Source organism: Nuphar pumila, chromosome 9 (genome assembly GCF_984573655.1).
Source record: "Nuphar pumila chromosome 9, dmNupPumi1.hap1.1, whole genome shotgun sequence".
Lineage (NCBI taxonomy): Eukaryota > Viridiplantae > Streptophyta > Magnoliopsida > Nymphaeales > Nymphaeaceae > Nuphar > Nuphar pumila.
Genome location: NC_143257.1, coordinates 8965374 through 8984401, shown reverse-complemented (window position 1 = coordinate 8984401; position 19028 = coordinate 8965374). Strand labels below are relative to the sequence as shown.

General features: G+C 36.6%; 1 protein-coding gene across 1 annotated transcript in view; it reads left to right on the top strand.

Moving 5' to 3' along the window:
- Positions 1 to 16060, top strand: part of LOC149828386 (P-loop containing nucleoside triphosphate hydrolases superfamily protein) — a 31749-nt gene extending 15689 nt beyond the window's left edge. The window contains exons 10-23 of the mRNA XM_090017040.1: positions 12664 to 12717; positions 12822 to 12902; positions 12997 to 13108; positions 13195 to 13281; positions 13385 to 13560; positions 13642 to 13803; positions 13885 to 13992; positions 14123 to 14281; positions 14362 to 14445; positions 14515 to 14720; positions 14836 to 14937; positions 15393 to 15454; positions 15569 to 15720; positions 15815 to 16060. Of these exons, the coding sequence (XP_089873166.1) occupies positions 12664 to 12717; positions 12822 to 12902; positions 12997 to 13108; positions 13195 to 13281; positions 13385 to 13560; positions 13642 to 13803; positions 13885 to 13992; positions 14123 to 14281; positions 14362 to 14445; positions 14515 to 14720; positions 14836 to 14937; positions 15393 to 15454; positions 15569 to 15720; positions 15815 to 16060 (1791 nt within the window). The remainder of the gene's footprint in view (positions 1 to 12663; positions 12718 to 12821; positions 12903 to 12996; positions 13109 to 13194; positions 13282 to 13384; positions 13561 to 13641; positions 13804 to 13884; positions 13993 to 14122; positions 14282 to 14361; positions 14446 to 14514; positions 14721 to 14835; positions 14938 to 15392; positions 15455 to 15568; positions 15721 to 15814) is intronic.
- Positions 16061 to 19028: the final 2968 nt, after the last annotated feature.

The window sequence follows — 19028 nt, the reverse complement described above, 5'->3', positions numbered from 1 at the left end:
TTAAAACCTCTTGCTTCCAATGTCTACAACAACAACAACAACAACAACAACAACAACTACGCCTTCATCCCAAAACAATTGGGGTCAGCGATATGAACCAAAAAAGAAATTCATTTTGGGTCTTCCACATGAATCCTTTTCCTCCAATCATTTCTATCCAACGCCATGTCCTCGGTGAGGTTCAAAGCATTCATATCCTTTCCTATCATCTCCATCCAAGTCTTCCTAGGCCTACCCCTACCTCTTTTAACTAATATATTTTCCCATTTCTCCAACCTTCTAACTGGAGCATCATTAGGCCTTCGCCGAATATGTCCAAACCACCGTAAACGATTCTCTCGCATCTTATTTTCAATGGGTGCAACACCTACCTTCTTACGTATCTCTTCGTTCCGAATCTTATCTTTTATTGTATTTCCACACATCCATCTAAGCATCCGCATCTCAGCTACACTCATTTTTTGAATATGATGTCTCTTGGCAGCCCAACATTCCGTACCATATAGTAAAGCGGGTCTAATAGTCGTCCTATAAAACTTTCCCTTCAACCGCAATGGCATTCTACGATCGCACAGCACTCCAGTAGCACTTTTCCATTTCATCCACCCAACCTTTATCCTATGATTTACATCTCCATCAATTTCTCCATACTTTTGAATGATGGATCCCAAATATTTGAAATAATCATTCACCGGTATATCTTGCTCACCAAGCTTCACTACACTCCCATCACTACTTCGTTGCTTACTAAACCGACATTCCATATATTCAGTCTTACTCTTACTCAACTTAAAACCTCTAGCTTCCAATGTCTGTCTCCATAATTCTAACTTAGCATTAACCCCAGCTCTAGACTCATCAATCAAAACAATATCATCAGCAAACAACATACACCACGGTACATTTTCTTGAATTGTTCTCGTAAGCTCATCCATCACTATCGCAAATAGGAAAGGGCTTAAAGCAGATCCTTGATGTAACCCAACCGTTATCGGAAAATTGGTTGTCACCCCTCCACAAGTGCGGACATTGGTTACTACTCCTTCATACATATCTTTAATTATACTGATGTACTTGAGAGAAACACCTTTCTTCATCATTGTCCACCAGAGAACGTCCCTAGGTACTCTATCGTATGCCTTCTCTAAATCAATAAAAACCATATGCAAATCTTTGTTCCTCTCTCTATATCTTTCAATAAGTTGTCTAAGAAGATGTATAGCTTCCATAGTTGATCTTCCAGGCATAAAACCAAATTGATTCTCCGATATCATGACAACCTTCCTCAACCTAGACTCAATCACCCTCTCCCAAAGTTTCATAGTATGACTCATGAGTTTTATACCACGATAGTTTGTGCAATCTTGTATATCACCCTTATTCTTATATAAAGGCACCAAAGTACTCTTCCTCCACTCATTAGGCATCTTATTTGTTCGCCAAATCAAGTTAAAAAGATTTGTCAACCATTCTAAACCTTTCTCTCCCAAGCATTTCCAAGCCTCGATAGGTATACCATCTGGGCCAACTGCCCTTCTTGATTTCATTTTCTTCAAAGCCTCTGCAATTTCTTTCTTTTGAATCTTGCGCATGAAGTCACGATTTATCTCATGAAAAGGAATGGAGAAGTCTCCAAGATCTTGAGCATGACTATCATTAAATAGCTTATCAAAATAATCTTTCCATCTCTCCTTAATCTCCTCATCTTTGACTAAAACCCTTTGCGTTTCATCTTTGATACATCTAACCATACCCAAATCCTTCGATTTCCTATCTCTCATCTTTGCAAGCCTATAAATATCCTTCTCGCCTTCTTTGGTATCCAACTTGTCATAAACCTCCTTATATACCTTAGCCCTCGCGTTTCGAACAACTTTTTTAGCTTCCTTCTTTGCTATCATATACTTCTCCAAATTCTCATTATCACGACTCTTACTTAGATTTCTATAACACTCTCTTTTAACCTTAATAGCTAATTTGACATCCTCGTTCCACCATGATGTATCCTTACCTAGTGGTGCACCGCCTTTAGACTCACCCAATACCTCCTTAGCTACTTTTCTCATACCACCCGCTATCTTATTCCACATTGATTCTGAATCCTCCTCGAGACACCAATCAACTTCCTTAACTACCTGCTCTACAAACATTCCTTGTTTAGCTCCTTTCAGTGCCCACCACTTAATTCTAGGATCTATCCTATGTCTATCCCTTTTGCGGCATTGTCTAATTCTAAGATCTAAAATTAAGACTCTATGTTGTGTAGCTACACTTTCTCCTGGTATAACCTTACAATCGATGCAACAACCCCTATCTCTCTTTCTAAGTAGGAAAAAATCTATCTGACTCGTATTAACCCCACTTTTAAATGTTACTAGGTGAGACTCCCTCTTCCTAAACCAAGTGTTTGCTAAGATCATATCATAGGACAAACAAAAATCTAAAATCCTTTCTCCACTTTCATTTCTTTCTCCTATACCATAGCCTCCATGGATATTCTCAAATCCATCCCTACTAATGCCTACATGTCCATTAAGGTCACCGCCGATGAAAAGCTTTTCTCCATAAGATGTCTCTTGTACTACTCCATCTAAATCTTCCCAAAATTGATGCTTAATGGAATCATCTAAACCTACTTGAGGTGCATAAACACTAATAATATTAATAATATCCGTACCTAATACTAATTTAATAAGTAAAATTCTATCACCCTTCCTACGGACCTCAACTACATTATCTATAAACTGACGACTCATAACAATCCCTACTCCATTCCTATTCCTATTTATTCGTGTATACCAAATCTTATATCCCCAAGGTTCTATCACTTTAGCTTTCTCACCTACCCATTTGGTCTCTTGAAGACATAAAATATCAATATTTCTCCTACACATAACATCTACTAACTCTACCAACTTACCAGTTAAAGACCCTATATTCCAAGTGGCTAACCTAATTTTATGGTCTTGGACTAATTTCTTTACCCCCACCCGTCCAACAAAGTGAGGGAACCCTTGCCTATTTGACACCACACCCGGGCGCCGGTGTGACGCGTCGCTTCTGGGCGACGACCTAGCAACCCTTGCACATTTATCACTGCCTCCGGGCCTAGAGAGTACAACGCGTCGCTCAGTAGGGAACGCCCCAACGAAATTCTCATATTGGTTCATTTTCATAGGATATGACAAAGTTTTTATGCTGGCTGTCACAGGCCTACCGCAACCCTCCTCCTTTATCCGGGCTTGGGACCGGCAGTGTATAACTACACAGGCGGAGTTGGTATAACTGGAAACAAAATAAAAATAAAAATGTATTCTTTATTGATATGAAAAACCAATTGCTTAAGAAGCATTGGAGTGAAATACAAGAGGGGCTGCACCCCTTTATATACACAGCTGAAAGAGGACTCAATAGAGCTGTTGGGCACAGTCCAACAGCTCTATTTAGAGCTGTTGGAATGTGTCAGTCCAACAGCTCTATTAAGAGCTGTTGGACTGTGTCAGTCCAACAGCTCTATTGCTAGTCAAGTCTGGACAGGACTTGACTAGCAACAGTCATTCTAGTTCAAACTGAACTAGATGACATAAAGACAAAAAATAAAAATAAAGGAAAAAAAATACAGAAAAGAAAGAAATTAAAAATGTATTTATATATATATAATAATATAATATTATTATATATATATGTACAGTTTTACATTTTAACAGTTTTGGCTGGGCCCATTAGCAAAGGCTCCACTCATGGCCCGCCTATTGGAGCATGGGCTTATTGGGTGGGCTGGGCCGGGTCAAGTTGAACTTTTTTCCCCCCAATTCACATCCGTAATGGCGGCTAATTTTTCGGCATATGTTGAGATAGATGAGGACAAAACGAATGCAAGAAAACATCTATACGAGTTATGTAATGATGAACAATGTTAGATTAGCTAGGATAGACTACGTAGATCTCTGGTCGATGGTTGATGATCATTGATCTTTGTTCACCGATCGCGGATGGGAGTGGAAGGGAGCTGTGCCTGTGATATTGTAAAACCTGAAACCCTACGTACGTGAAAAGTTAAACACAATAAAAAAAAGAAATAACGGGCTGGATCGGGCTGATCGATTTGGCCTGCGATCCCGCCCATGTCGGCTTGTTTTGGGCCAGACGACCGATTGGGGCCAAGCCAGAGCCAAATATATTGGCCCAGGCTTGGGCTGCCCAACCCAGTGCTCACCTCTAGTTGTGGCCATGGCCCGATATTCGACTTCTATCGATGAAAGCGAGATCTTGTATTGTTTCTTGCGCCTCCATGAGATTAAATATTCACATAGAAAAACACAAAAACCCTTGGTTTAGTGCTCATTATTGAGATAACCTCCCCAATCAATGCCAATATATACAATTAAATCTAATGTAGATGAAGAAGACATAAAAAGGCCTCTAGAAATAAAATTTTAATGTATTTAATGATTCTTAAGACTCCCTGAACAATCCTATAATGAGTATTTATAGGGGATAAATAGATGTAGGAGCATGCTGAAATTGGCTAGCTGTATTAACAACATGGGCTATGTCAGGTCTGATGATTGATAAGTATGAGAGTGTTATAATCAATTGCCGATAAGGTATTGGGTCTTTCAGAGGTTTTCCATCATCAATTTTCATCTTAACATTAGTGATCTCAGGAGTATAAACTTTCTTATCATTTGTAATGCCATACCTAAAAACAACATCAAAAGCAAATAATATAGACTGAGATAATAAAAACCTTCTAAGAAAATAAACAACTTCAATTCTTAGAAAATATATTAAAAACCCTAAGTTAGTCATTTCAAAATTGTTTTTAAGAAGTTTTTTGATATTTTCAACTCCCTGTTTGTCTCCCCCAGTGATGATCATATTGTCTACATATAAGAGTAGAATGACAATACTTGCATTGGATTCTTTAACAAACAAAGGTGTGTTAGTCAAGGAAGTTCTAAAACCAATATCAAGTATAACTTTACTAAATCTATCATACCATGCTTTTGTTGCTTGCTTTAACCCATAAAGGACTTTAATCAAATGATGTGACTTCTCTTCAGGAATGCTCATACTTGATGGTGCCTCCATGTACACTTCTTCAACTAATTCCCTATTAAGAAAGGCATTCTTAAGATCAATTTGGTATATGAGCCAATTTCTAATGGAAGCAATTGCTATAAGGGTCCTACATTCGGGCAATAGGTGTAAAGGTTTCTTTATAATCTATATCATATTCTTGAAAATATCCTTTGACAACTAATCTGACTTTATACTTCTTACGTATCCCATGACTCTTGGTTTTTACTTTATATACCCAACTACATCCTATAGGCTTCTTTCCATGTAAAAGTTCTTGAATTGTCAAAGTTTTGACTTTCTCTAAGGCTTCTAATTTTACTCATGCTTCTGTGCATTTAGATTGTTCTGCAGCTTGGGCATAGGATGATGACTCTATATAGGAATGAATTAACGCAATACATGCCTTGTATTTAGATGAAAAAGACTCATAAGATACAAACTTTCCAGGGGGCTTTGATGCTCTACATGATCTCCTATACAACTCATTTTCATTCTCAATAGTTAAATATTTCTAAAGTGCACATGAAGTTTTTTGAGCCCTACGTCTACTGTATTGCAAATAGTTTTTATCACCATGGAGTTGTTCTTGACAAATCACTTCATCTCTTCATACATTTCTATCATCAACATTAAACTCACAAACATAATCATCAAATATCATTCTTTAAAATAAAGTCAAATAAAAAAAAATACTCAGATACTTAAATTTTTCACAATTGAAGAAATTTTCATTTTTCAAAAAGGACACATTTCTTTAAACATACAATTTTTTATTTTTAGAATAAAAAACTCAAAACCTTTTTGGTTATTTGCATAACCAAAAAATGCACCATGAAGAAAGTTTGTCATTTTTGTTGGTTAAACAAAGCGCTTGCATCCAAAGACTCTCAATTTGGAGTAATTCGGTGCAAGTTTGAAATGATGAAGTTGGCATTTTGTTTATAAGATATACAACAATTAAAGTATCCCAAAAAACTTTAGGTACATGTCTTGCAATAAGTAAAGTTCTCAAGGTTTCAACAATATGTCTATGTTTCTTTTTAGCTAAACTATTTTGTTGTGGTATGTGTAGGCAAGATCTTTGATGTGTAATGCCATGCAAATTAAGATAATCTTTATACTCTTTTAACAAAAATTCTCCCCCTGAATCCATGCGAAAGATAGAAATATCATTTTCAAACCTATTCTTGACAAGGTTATGAAAGATTTGGAAATGTAAAAAGACTTCAAACTTTCTTCATGGTGCATAACCAAAAAATGCACCATGAAGAAAGTTTGTCATTGTTGTTGGTTAAACAAAGCACTTGCATCCAAAGACTCTCAGTTTGGAGTAATTAGGTGCATGTTTGAAAAGATGAAGTTAGCATTTTGTTTATAAGATATACAACAATTAAAGTATCCCAAAAAACTTTAGGTACATGTCTTGCAATAAGTAACGTTCTCAAGGTTTCAACAATATGTCTATGTTTCTTTTAGGCTAAACTATTTTGTTGTGGTATGTGTAGGCAAGATCTTTGATGTGTAATGCCATGCACATTAAGATAATCTTTATACTCTTTTAACAAAAATTCTCACCCTGAATCCATGCGAAAGATAGAAATATCATTTTCAAACCTATTTTTGACAAGGTTATGAAAGATTTGGAAATGTAAAACGATTTCAAACTTATGTCTAATAAAGTAAATCCAAGTATATCTAGAAAAATTATCGACAAATATTATATAATATGCATATCCACCTTTCGATGTAATTGGTGCCAGATTCCAAACATCCAAATGTACTAACTCAAGTGGTTTAGTAGAAACAAAAGTCCCTTCATGAAATGACAATTTCTTCATTTTACCAAGAATACAGTTATTACAAGTAAAATTGTGAATATTATGTATATTTTTCAAATTTGGAAAATACAAAATTTTGGATACATTTGGATGTTCTAATCTTTTGTGCCACAAATTCAAATCTACTTTTTGAACATTACAACAAAATGCATTCTTGGTATTTGTAAAGTCCATGCAGAAGATGCTTTCTTCTCTATGACCTTCCCCAACCGGCGATCCTATACCCAACAACCATTTGATGAGAATGAGACACTACATCTATGGTTAGATATTTGAGAAAATGATTATTTCAAAATTTTCTATTCCTTTAAGTTCATGAAATGTACCATCGACAATGAAGACATCAAACATACTTGAGTTAGTGTGACATTCGGATAAAATATTAATGTTGGGGGTCATATTAAATGATACACCAAAATGAAGAAGCCAAGAAGACTTACCAGGATGAGAGTAGGATGAGACTGCAACTTTGGTTGAGGAAGATGAACCTCTAAGGAGAGGTTGAACCATTAAAGTGCTTTCACCAATTAAGAAAGGGGCATGCTTCCAACGAATGTGTCTTAATTGCTCATGTGTTTAGTCTTTTGAGGTGGACCAACCAAAGACACCTTCTTTTTCTCTCTTTTTTGCATCTTGGGACATAAAGGTTTCATATGTCCCAATTCATGGCAACAACGACATGATTTTCCTCTTATTGTACTCATTGCTTTGTCTTCCAAAGTGAGGTGACTTGTAGGTACGAGTATAAGTTCCGACCTAGATACTGTCAAGATGGAGTCATCATCATTCTTATGTGTATGTCTCTTCAACCTATTTTCTTCTATTCTTAGTTCTTCAATTGTATCAACAATAGAAGAAACTTTTCTTCTATGGTGAAGAGCCAATTTTATGGTTTCAAATTTGGATCGCAACCCATTTATGAATTGGTAGAAGTGCTTCGCATCAACTTGCTTTTGACGAGGTTCGATGTCCAAGGGACAACAATGCCACTTGGGTTCAAGAAAGGCCAATTCCTCCTAAAGTTCGGATAGAGCATTGTAGTATTCCCTAATGCTCATATCCCATTGTGTCATAGTTCTAATTTTATCTTGAAGATTGCACACATGTGCATTATCTTTGAGGGAATACATTTTTTTGAGCTATTCCCACACATCATTGGCATGCTCAAATTTAGCTAGACTAGAACACTTCTTAATGTCTATGCTATTAATGAGCCAAGACATAATCTTCGCGTGACCCATTCTCCATTTATTCTATGTTTTCTTATATTCGGTTATGACTTTGATTCTCTCATGATCTTGTAGTGCAACGTCTTTCTCATTCTCTATTTTGGTGAGAAGTAGCTTGGGTTTTGAATCGGGCACATCCACTAAACCCCACAAACCCTTGCCCCCAAAATAGTGCTTCATGATTGAAGACCATATTATATAATTAGTGTCATTTAGCTAGATGGGGACGACGACAACTCTTCTGTGTCCTCCATGTTTTTATATATATATATCTATATATACACACACAGAGAGAGAGAGAGAGAGAGAGAGAGAGAGAGAGAGAGAGAGAGAGAGAGAGAGAGAGAGAGAGAGAGAGAGAGAGAGAGAGAGAGAGACCCACTTGAGTCACCACACCACGAGCGCACAAACACTTTGAAGAGTTTTTCATGAACACGTGATTGCCAACCTTGAAAAGTCAAGAGCACTATGACTCTGATACCGTGTAGAGAAAAGATCATTCAAGCACCAACAAATGTCCATCATTAATTGCATCAATAATCCAAAGTGGACGAGTACAAAGGGTCACTATGGGCACACTCACAAATGCCACTAAGGGCGTACACTGAAAGAGGGCACCCAAAGTAAAAAATAATATTTTATTAATGGATCAAGTATGCAAGAAGCATACTTACAATGAAGGGAAAATCCCTTATTTATACACGAGAGAGAAGGGAGAGTAGAGAGGAGACTAACTAGCCCCGTTAGACCAGCTCTAATCGCTAGTCCAGTCAACTCTAGTTGACTAAAACAATAAATTTTAAAAAAAAATATTATATATATATATATATATATATGTATACAAAATGTACATATTTTAAAAAAGAATAGTCCCATATCAATGAAGAACAAGGCCCCCCTCCCACCTCAAATTAAAGTGTTTACTCCACATGAGCAGCATTTTGAATTCTTTTAGGAAGTGGACTTAGTTATAAATACGCTCTTTTCAAAATCTTTTTGAAAGTGGGCATACTTACTATTATGTCCTTTTTGAAATCTTTTAGAAAGTAATCTTATTTACAAATATGCCATTCCTTTTATAAATATACACATTGTCGTAGTTGGTATTTTAGAAGTGATAAAATCATGATCTTTATGATAAAACTGTGATAATATTGTTATATATTCTAAATGGACGATATTTTAAAAATCTCATCAAATTCTGGAATTATCACAGTTTGTGAATATATTGTGATAACATTGCAAGATTTTCAACATCTTGGTGATATTTGTGACCATTTAACACTGACAGATACTTGCTCTTGTTTGCCTTTTATGTAAGCATTCTTTCTGTTGCTTTGTTCTTCAAATGGGATTTATCAGGTTATGCTGCTGTTGCACTAACCATGGTGCTCGTGTAGCAGCACCTATTTACATTAAGTTTTTTCTAGTGGACATTTTTAATGAACCATATGCTCATAAATGTATTTACTCCCTCTATTAAGGTTGCATCTTTCTTGAACTAGGCCATATGTGGCCTGCTCGAATCTCCATGGGACACATTCAGGACTAGCATCAATCATATTATACTTGTTTTGATATTGATGGCAATATTATGAAAACTGTATTGTTTCATATGATATGATATTGTTTGTTGCAATATTGAGCATATATGTCACATGATGCACTCTTTGGATGATAATTCTGACATCTCACATTTTTTTGCTGACTTTTAAAGCCCATTTTTTTGGACATTTCTCTATTTTTTTAATATTGTTTTGCAAATAGGACTCTATTAAGGTTCTAGTTTGAGATGTAAAATAAAAGATCCCCCCTAGAAATGGTAGTAAATATGTGCAAGGCATGAAAAAGGAAGTGGGGGAGGAAAAAAATGATTCTAGTGAAGTAGACCCACTATGCCTTTCCTCTTTCATCAGGTTTGGAGAAAGTGATCAATTAGAGACATCTTAAACGCATTATGATCAAATTTCTAATTAAAAAGATCTTAAGGTGGGATACAAAAAATGTGTACCATAGACCATCTGATCAATGTTTTGATCGAGGTTGCCAGGAAGGGAAATAAAAATGGGAAATGCTTTGGGAAACAGAAACATGGCTTTCTAAAGTTCACTTGAAATGTGATATATATATATATATATATATATATATATATATATATATATATATATATATCATAGTCACCTATATTGTTAAAGGTAATTTCTCGGAGATATTTTTCAAAGTTGATAAATCTCAGGAATATCTCGGGAGTTTAAAAAAGTGAAAAAATATAAATAACAACAAAAAAGCTAAGAAACTAATAAGTTTTGCATTATTTTTCTTTCAAAAATATAAAGAAATATGTTTTAAGGATTTTAAAATATAAAAGAAACAAAAAACAGGAAATGCAAACTTAAAATAAAAAAAAAGTTTTTTTCTAAAAAGTATCGTGATATTTTGTTTCTAGCAATATTGAAAATATCGTGATATGTTCCCGATATTATCGTCTACCTTGAAATAGCCGATGATATAGCAATATTTTCAAAATATCGGCGATATCGGTGACAGTTATATATATATATATATATATTTGTGTGTGTGTGTGTGTGTGTTTGTGGAGCAAAAGCGCAAATGTCGACAATGTGTACGAAGAATATTATAAGCTTATGCAAACTTTATTTTTTTTTAATATCATGATAAATAGTAAGGATTAATATTTTTTTATAAAATATATGAGTACATTGGTTACAACTTACAACTAAAATAAGTAATTAAAATTTTGAATAACACAAATATCTAAACTTTTCATTGAAAAACTTGCAACATGGAAACATGTTTCCCAAATAAGGGAAAACTAGTTTCCAATAAAAAATAAGTAGGTTTCCCATGTGATGTGAAATAATTTTCTCACTTGATGGGAAACGGGTTTTCCATGCTTTTTAGAAGTTTCCCACAAGTTTCGGAAATGCATGGTTTCCAGTTTCCAAATCAGTTTCCCAAGAAACAAGTTTCCCACATGTAACTGGAGTTTCCAGTAGCCCTGGAATGCTCCATAGAAGAAGAGTGCTAACTGATGGCTGGCATGGCATATATAGACTCCATAGAAGAAGAGTGTTCACTCCATGCCTTATGCTTGGCTTTGTGCTAGGCTTGGTGCATTTAATAAATATTTTGGTGTTAGTGTATTGCTTGGAAGTGCTGTCTACAAATTATTTTATAGATCAGGAGTTGTACATTCTAAATTCATTTACAGCAGGTCTTGAATTCATGAACTATTTAGATTTAAGATTGAACACCCAACTTGTAATATAGTTTTCCATATGCGTAGCCAAAAGATATATAGTGCTTTCTAATTTAGACCTGTTAAATCTTGCTATTCTTTCCAATGTTGATCGATTTACTATCGAGCAAGTCTTGCAGATTGCCTCAACTGATAATCCTTTTCTTGCCCCACATTGCTCCTATTATGTTCTGCCTTCTTTAATGTGAGTTTTATTGTATTGATGATGGAATTTGGTCACGTGATGGCTGGGTCTGTTTTTCCTTGTGATACACATTATACTTGAAAATAACAAACCCATGAAAATAATAATTTTGTAAGAATGCTGTTCTTAACTAATATGTCCTTGTTAATAGAGCTGCAAATTATAATGCCAATTGAAGTTGGCATTTTTGTGATCCAAGTTGATACAATGTTAGTTGCAGTGAAGAAAGTTGATTTCTCTTGAAGGTAAAGGGGCTTTGAGCATTCGCAGGTTGACTACTATTTCAAATATTGACTGATCTTGGTGGATTGACCTGTGAAGTTTTTTAAAGTTGTTACTCATGATTGGGCCCCACGTCTTCCATCTCCGTATTTATTTGTGGAATCTGTATGATCTGTGGTTTGATGCCAGTTTGGATTGTGGATGTTTTTGTTGCTATCCTTTGAATCTTGGATTTCATACTCTTTAGTTGTTCCAATCTCATGTCATCCATCTCCATGTTTTTTTGTGGAATCCATATGGTCCATGACTTGGTGTCACTTAGTTTGGAGTGCAGATGTGCTTTTGTTGTCTATGATTTGAAACTTCGATTTCATACAGTTTAGATATTCCTATCTTTGACTTGGATTGCTAGTGCATTATCGAGGTTTACTTGTTCCAGAGGCTGGTTCCTTAGATTAATCACTGTTTTGTCTGTGGTAATCAATCTGATTAGTTGCATCTTTTCTTTTTCTTTATTTTCATTTTGCGTTTATATAGTAGAAAATCTTCAGTTGCTAGGAATACTTGGGATTATCCTCTATCAGGCGTAGAATTAAATGGTGATTATAGTTATGTAAACCTTTTTTGATTTTATTTTGATTCCTAGTAAATTTGCTAAGCCAATTTTGTAAACATGTGCATCATATACTTGAGAATATGCTTTGGTGAAATAGCTTTGTGTTGCTTACTTTTTACTTTGACTTGATGCACTGTACTTTCTTGAGTTTGTTTCAGTCAAAATTTGTATAGAATCCTGTTCTTCATTATGATTTTTTTTCCTTTTAGGCTATGTCTGAGCGCATTGAGCAAATGGAGTGTGTGCTAGATTCGAATCAAAAGGTATGCTACACCTTTATGCCAGCGATTTCTTATGACTTGGTATCTGTCAGATGTCTTTTTCCTTCAATGCTAGTGGCTTCATACCTTGTTTATCTTGGCTATAGCAAATTGAAGACTTACAAGGGAAATTTGGTGCTCAAGCTCAACAAACTCTAGATTTACAGGCAAAACTTGATTCAACACAGGTTATTACGACCCATTTATTTAATCTATTACGTTGGTGCATGTAATATGCTTGATTTGGTTTAAATGACTGAATTTGTACCCATGTAATCATAGAAAACTCTAGAAGAAACGAGGAAGTTTCTTTCAATGGCTAAGGATGGGTTGAAGAGGTATCAATATACTATCCAGGAGAGAGAGTATGTTATATCTCGACAACAAAAATCAGGTCTTGGTTTTTGTATTTATTGTGTCATTGAAGCTTTTAATTTGGAACCCTTGAAATTGGAAATGAAGAGATAAGTTTTTGTGCAGAAAAAGCTCTAGCTGATCAGGCATTCAACTTGCACTCTGATTTGGAGAAATCAATACGAGATGTATCTGCATTATTTTCAAAAATAGGTATGTTTCTTTTTTCCAATCAAATTGATGGTCTCTTGTACTTGCATTGTTATACCATGGTGTGTGCAAGTAACTTATTGTTGTGCTTGTGTCATTCTGTCAGAGAGAAAAGAGAAACTGAATGCTGGAAATAGATCAGTGGTTAATGAATTTAAAACAGAGCTCTGTGAAAAGCTTAATGCACTCTCGAGCATTGTGGGTGGATCTTTGTCTCAGCAAATTGAGTATCTCAAAACTGTTGAAAAGCAGTGTAATTCTTGCCTAGACTTCCATGATAAGGTTTCTCTTTCTTCCCTAAAGTGTAAACCCTCTGCAAATTCATTGTGATGTTTTGATACCTATGACATTAATCCATGGCAGTCTGAAATGGAATTCAAGAAGAAAATGATGGCATTGAAAGGTTTGTATTCCTCTCATCTGGAAGCATTGCAAAATGTCGTCCGTTTGCATAAAGCAAATGCAAATGCAAACTTAGAAGAGGTTGCATCATTGTGTACAAGTGACTTCTCTTCTATTGAAGAGGTAAGCAGTTTTGTGCTGTGGATTGTCTGCTGTTATCTAAGTGCCTTTTCCCAATGAATCTTGTGATATTGTTTGCTTCAGATGCTTAAAGCTGAGGCTGGAGAAGCAGACAAGATGTTCAAGGATATCCTGGCTACATTCTCTGATCAGCAGGGTGAAATAGCTAATTTTGCTCGAGAGCTGAAGGAGGTCCGTCTGATCATGTTGCCTTTGCCTCATCTTGTTCACATTGTGCAGTGGGATTGTTGCAAGATATGGGTCTGTATGGTCAAGTTTGCTATGTTTTTGACATTTTATTCTTTTGTGTATTTCTCTGCAGAGATCTCATATGAGGCTTGAGTTTATGGAAGAAGTCTCTATAACTACTTCTGGATTTTTTGAGAAGCTGGGTGAAGAATCACAGAAGCTTCAAGCCCATCTGTGCCAAACACATGAGGCACGCCTGCAAAATATTGCTGATTTTCAAAAAGCATTTGAGGTATAAACTTCTCCTGCAAACATTTCACTTGTTACTGTTATTGTATTGTCTGCTTGAGCAGAGTCTTTATTGGTGTGCAGGACCAATCAAGATTGGACGAAGAGAAGCTTTTACAAGAAATTGGTGCTCTGGTCTCTTCAGCCATGCACAGTAAAAAGGAATTGGTATGAAATAATTTGAAATAATTCCTGTGCAGGGGTATGCACATAGTATTGACTATTTTACTGTTTCAGGTAAACACAAGACTTTTGAGTTTAAAGGATGCTGTTTCTGAGGAACAATTATCATCTCAACAACATGTGTCTGTAATCGAAGGTGTTACACATGATGCAAAAAGAAAATGGGAAGAATTCTCAGCAAAGGCTGACAGCGATGCTAGGGACACTGCGGATTTTTCTGCAGCCAAGCATTGTCGTCTGGAGGATTATCTTCAGCGATGGTTAGTGAGACGAGGATTGCCTTGTAGAGTTTTTCCTATTTCATTTCATTTCATTTCACACTTTAGGTAAGATATATTTTCAAGTTTATTTGGTTCTTGGATTTGGTCTCTGCAGTGTTAGGATGACGGATGCAGTTTCTGGGCACTGCATGAGAACTTACGACACTGTTAATGAGATGGGAAGAAAGCATATTTTGGCAATGGAGTCTCTTGTAAGGTTGGTACTATGTTTTCATCAAGAAATTTTTCGATCTTATTCTTTCTTTCGCCATTCATGTGTTGTGTTCAAGTCATTAACAAGATTAGATGCTTAAATGGTAGATTCCATTAGAATTTATTAGGAATTACAAGAACCATCTTTTGTGCGATTCACAATGCTTAATATTCTTTGTGTCATTAGCAAATGATTGCTTGGACGTCAAGGAAAAACAACATTCACAGCTTGTCTGGGTGCTTCCTCAGAACATGAACTTGCATAATGTTTGTGCTTCTTAATATAGTGGCAACAAACATTGCCGAAGACAGCAAGCAGTATTTCCCATTTGCTGAAACTTTTGAAAGTTTCAAAATATTTTCCTTTCAAACTATCCCTTCTTTATGTTTTGTAAGTTTTGACATGGTTCTTTGTTGATGTCCAACTCGATGTTTGTCAACTTTTGCATTGTTGAACAGGGACGCAATGAACTGCAATGAAATACATGACGTGGAAGTAGATGCCAGCCGGAGTGTTGCCTGTAAAGATATGGCACAAGAAACTGAGAACCTTATCCAACGCATAGAGGGTATATGCTTGTGCTCATCATGTGCTTGTTTTATAGGATTTTCCAACAATAATGTTACCTGAACAGGTTTATCCGGGAATGAGCATGCGAGATGTGGTGACATGTTGTCAACTGTGGCTGCTCATTCAAGTGCTCTCATGAAGCTTAGTGGTGATCATACGGTCCATATTCAAGACATTGAACAACACTCAGAGAGATGCTTTTACGAGAAATACACGGTTTGTCTTCATAATCGATATCCAGATATCCGTGTAGGCATGAATAACCACTGTAAAAACTATCGGGCTTTGATCACTTGTCATTTCATTGTAGGATTACGAACCAACTACTACGACACCCGGAAAGAAGGATATAAGTTTGCCCAGCAAAGAAGTGATAGAAGACATGCGGACGCTGCCACTTGATATGCTAATCAAAGAGTTCAGACAAAAACATCCCTATGAGTTGGATGGGAAAGACGTTGCTATTGATGGTCTGCTCAAGGAGGCAAAATTTGTTGGTGTTGAGGATTTTTTGAGTGTTCTTGACTCTCGAGCACCACTGAAGGAACTAAACTGAGTCTCATCAGTTGCTTGTTCATGTTTGGCTTGAAATTGCATCTGCGGTGGCATCAGCTTTGCGATTAATATGGGTTTCATGAGTTCATGACACAACCGCCAGTGTAGAATTATTATGTATCCTCAAAGAAACTTGTAACATATATTTCATCATAAAAAAGGTTCGAAACATGATTCCTGAAGTACCCATCTGCGGAAGGATTATTGCTGTTGGTGTAGGCTGGATGAGACCAAGAGACAACCTGTTGACATTCTTGTAGGATTCGTAAACATCAGGATTTCTGATGTTTCATCAATGCTTATGAAATGATTGTTGGGGCATTCTCCTTGATATCAGCTCCCTCAGAAAAAAATTTCACGATCTTAGAACATTGCATTTGAGGAAGCATTCAACGACCACTAGGTTTTATCTACAAGAACTAAAAATGATTTTCTTTTAGCATGAGCTGATGAAGGAATCTTCAGATGCTAATGATATTCTGGGGTCTGCGATCCCCCAAGATTTGGGATGGCAGTGGACCGGGGTCGGGGCGGGGGACAAGGTCTCCCCACCTCCGCCCCGTTTCAAAATCTGAACCTTCATCCCCGCCTCCATCCCTGCACGGGGATGGATTTTAGCCTCCACCCCCCGCCTCCGTCCCCGTTTCATGTCCTCCATCCCCGGTCCAAACGGGGGCGAGGCAGGGCGGGGAAAAGCTTAAGTCCATTCTCGCATGGGGATAGATTTTAACCTCCATCCCTGCCTCCATCCCAGTTTCATGGCCTTCATCCCCGGTCCAAACCGGGCGAGGCGGAGTCCTAGTTGTTTCAATGCACATCTAGTTTCATAAGTTGGCACAATGTCTTCAGTTTGTTTTGTTGTAGTATCTTGACCTACGGCTCTCGACACAAATTCAGTTTGGCCCATCCTCCACCTCAGTTTTCAAAACGAGAGGTTACAAAGACACTACTGGGGGCTCCGCGTGTCTGGCAGGAGCAGTTAGTGCACGTCACCTTCTATTGGGTCGTTGCAAGTTCAAACCCCAAATGGTATGGTTGTATAACTGGTAGGGGTCTGTTTAACCCCATCTTTCTCTGTTAAAAAAAAAAGTTACAAAGACGGTAAGGGAGCACATTAGAGAAGACAAGTGGCTGATGAGCCTCAGAAGTTTTCCTCGCCAATCCAGAATAACTTCAATTATTTGTGTATACACTCCTTTTTTTTATATCTTTAAAAGAAAAAAAAAAGAAAGACAAATTAACAAAGCAAGCTTTAATTTTGATCTAATTACAAAAGCACGGCCAAGTTTTGAAGTTTTATAAATACCCGCTTGGGTTAGGAAAATAAATCTCAAATGCACACCTTCTTCAAAGAAATCCCGTCTCTCTCTCTCATCTGTGAGGAAGATTCAAAGAAAAACCGTAGCTCTAGTATTTCAGTTTATTTTTTCACTCATTTTTACCGTATCTTTAAATTAGTTCTGAACCTTGAAAGCAAGGACTTGTATGCATCATTTCCCTTCCATCGCCTTTTTTGAACCTTAAAATCTAAACTGAAGCAATAAATGAAATCGTGGCATCAACATTTTAGTGTGTTCCTTCGTCGAGGTAGAATGAATCGATGTCAACCACCTCTGGCTTTCAACATCTAAACGGTATGTAATAACTCATATCCATTCGTTACCCTTTCCTTTCTGATAACGTTATGCATGTAACCAACGATGAGGCATATCGTTCGACCATAACGCATATCATATTTTTTTCCTTTCTGTTGTTTGTAATCTGTAAATTATAAATATCCTCGTGAAGGGCCAATATTATCAATGAATTTTGGTTTTGTTCATCGAGTTTCTCGGATTTTCTCTTTTCTTATGGTATGAGAGCAATACCAGGGTGCCACCATTTATTGAGCCTTCCATTGCTGATTTTGCCTTTGCTAGTCCTGTGTGAGCAGTGCTGTGCTGCAGGTTGAAGTGGTTATCGGTACCTGCAAATCATCTTGTGTTGTTGGTTTTGCTGGTTGCAGCCATCACAGCGCATGTTTGGCAGTTGGTTGGCTGCCATAGGTTTTATCAACTTTCATGGTCGTTTTATTCAGTTTTACCCACATAAAATCGATGGTCTCTACCGAAGCACAACATAATAATGATAGATCCAGAGCCTCAGATATTTCAGAGATGCAATTTTATTTGCACCACTCTAATAATCCAAGTGCAATTCTAGTCTCCTCTCTCTTGAATGACGATAATTATTCAACATGAAAGAGAGCTATGAAAATGGCTCTTAGCACAAAAAATAAATTTTGATTCGTTGATAGATCCTTATCGTGACCCATTTTTCCTTTGTCGAATTCTCAAGCATGAAACCAATATCATATGGTATTGTCATGGCTTTTAAACGTCCTAACTAAGGAATTGGCGAAAAGTGTCATTTATGCTGACATCGCCAGAGAGGTATGGGTCGATCTAGAGGAACAATTTTTTCAAAGTAATGCTACCAGAAGAAATTAATTTCAAATCATAGACAAAATCAATTCTCTTGCTTCTTATTATCCCATTCTTAAGTCTCTGTGGGATGAATTGAATTCACATTTACTTATTCCGGATTGCACATATGGAGCTTTCAAAGAGTTGAATGAATGTCAACAATAGAAAAATGTATATCAATTTTTTATGGGTTTAAGTAACTCGTTCAGTACCGTGAGGAGTCAGATCTTAACCATGAAACCCTTACCAAGCATTAATAATTGTATGCAATTGTAATGCAAGAAGAAGACCAGAAGATGTTGCAAGCCAATCTCGCAGTCATAAGTGAATCAACTGCTTTCGCTATTAATACAAATCTGCATAATTGAGGTAATACCTTTTCTCATTTCTCGGGACAAGGTCAAGGACACCCAAAACGGTCGGTCACATCAAGCCACAATATTATGCCTTACATGGTTATCCGATTGACCATCCTAAACATAAGGCCGACAACGTGTCTACATC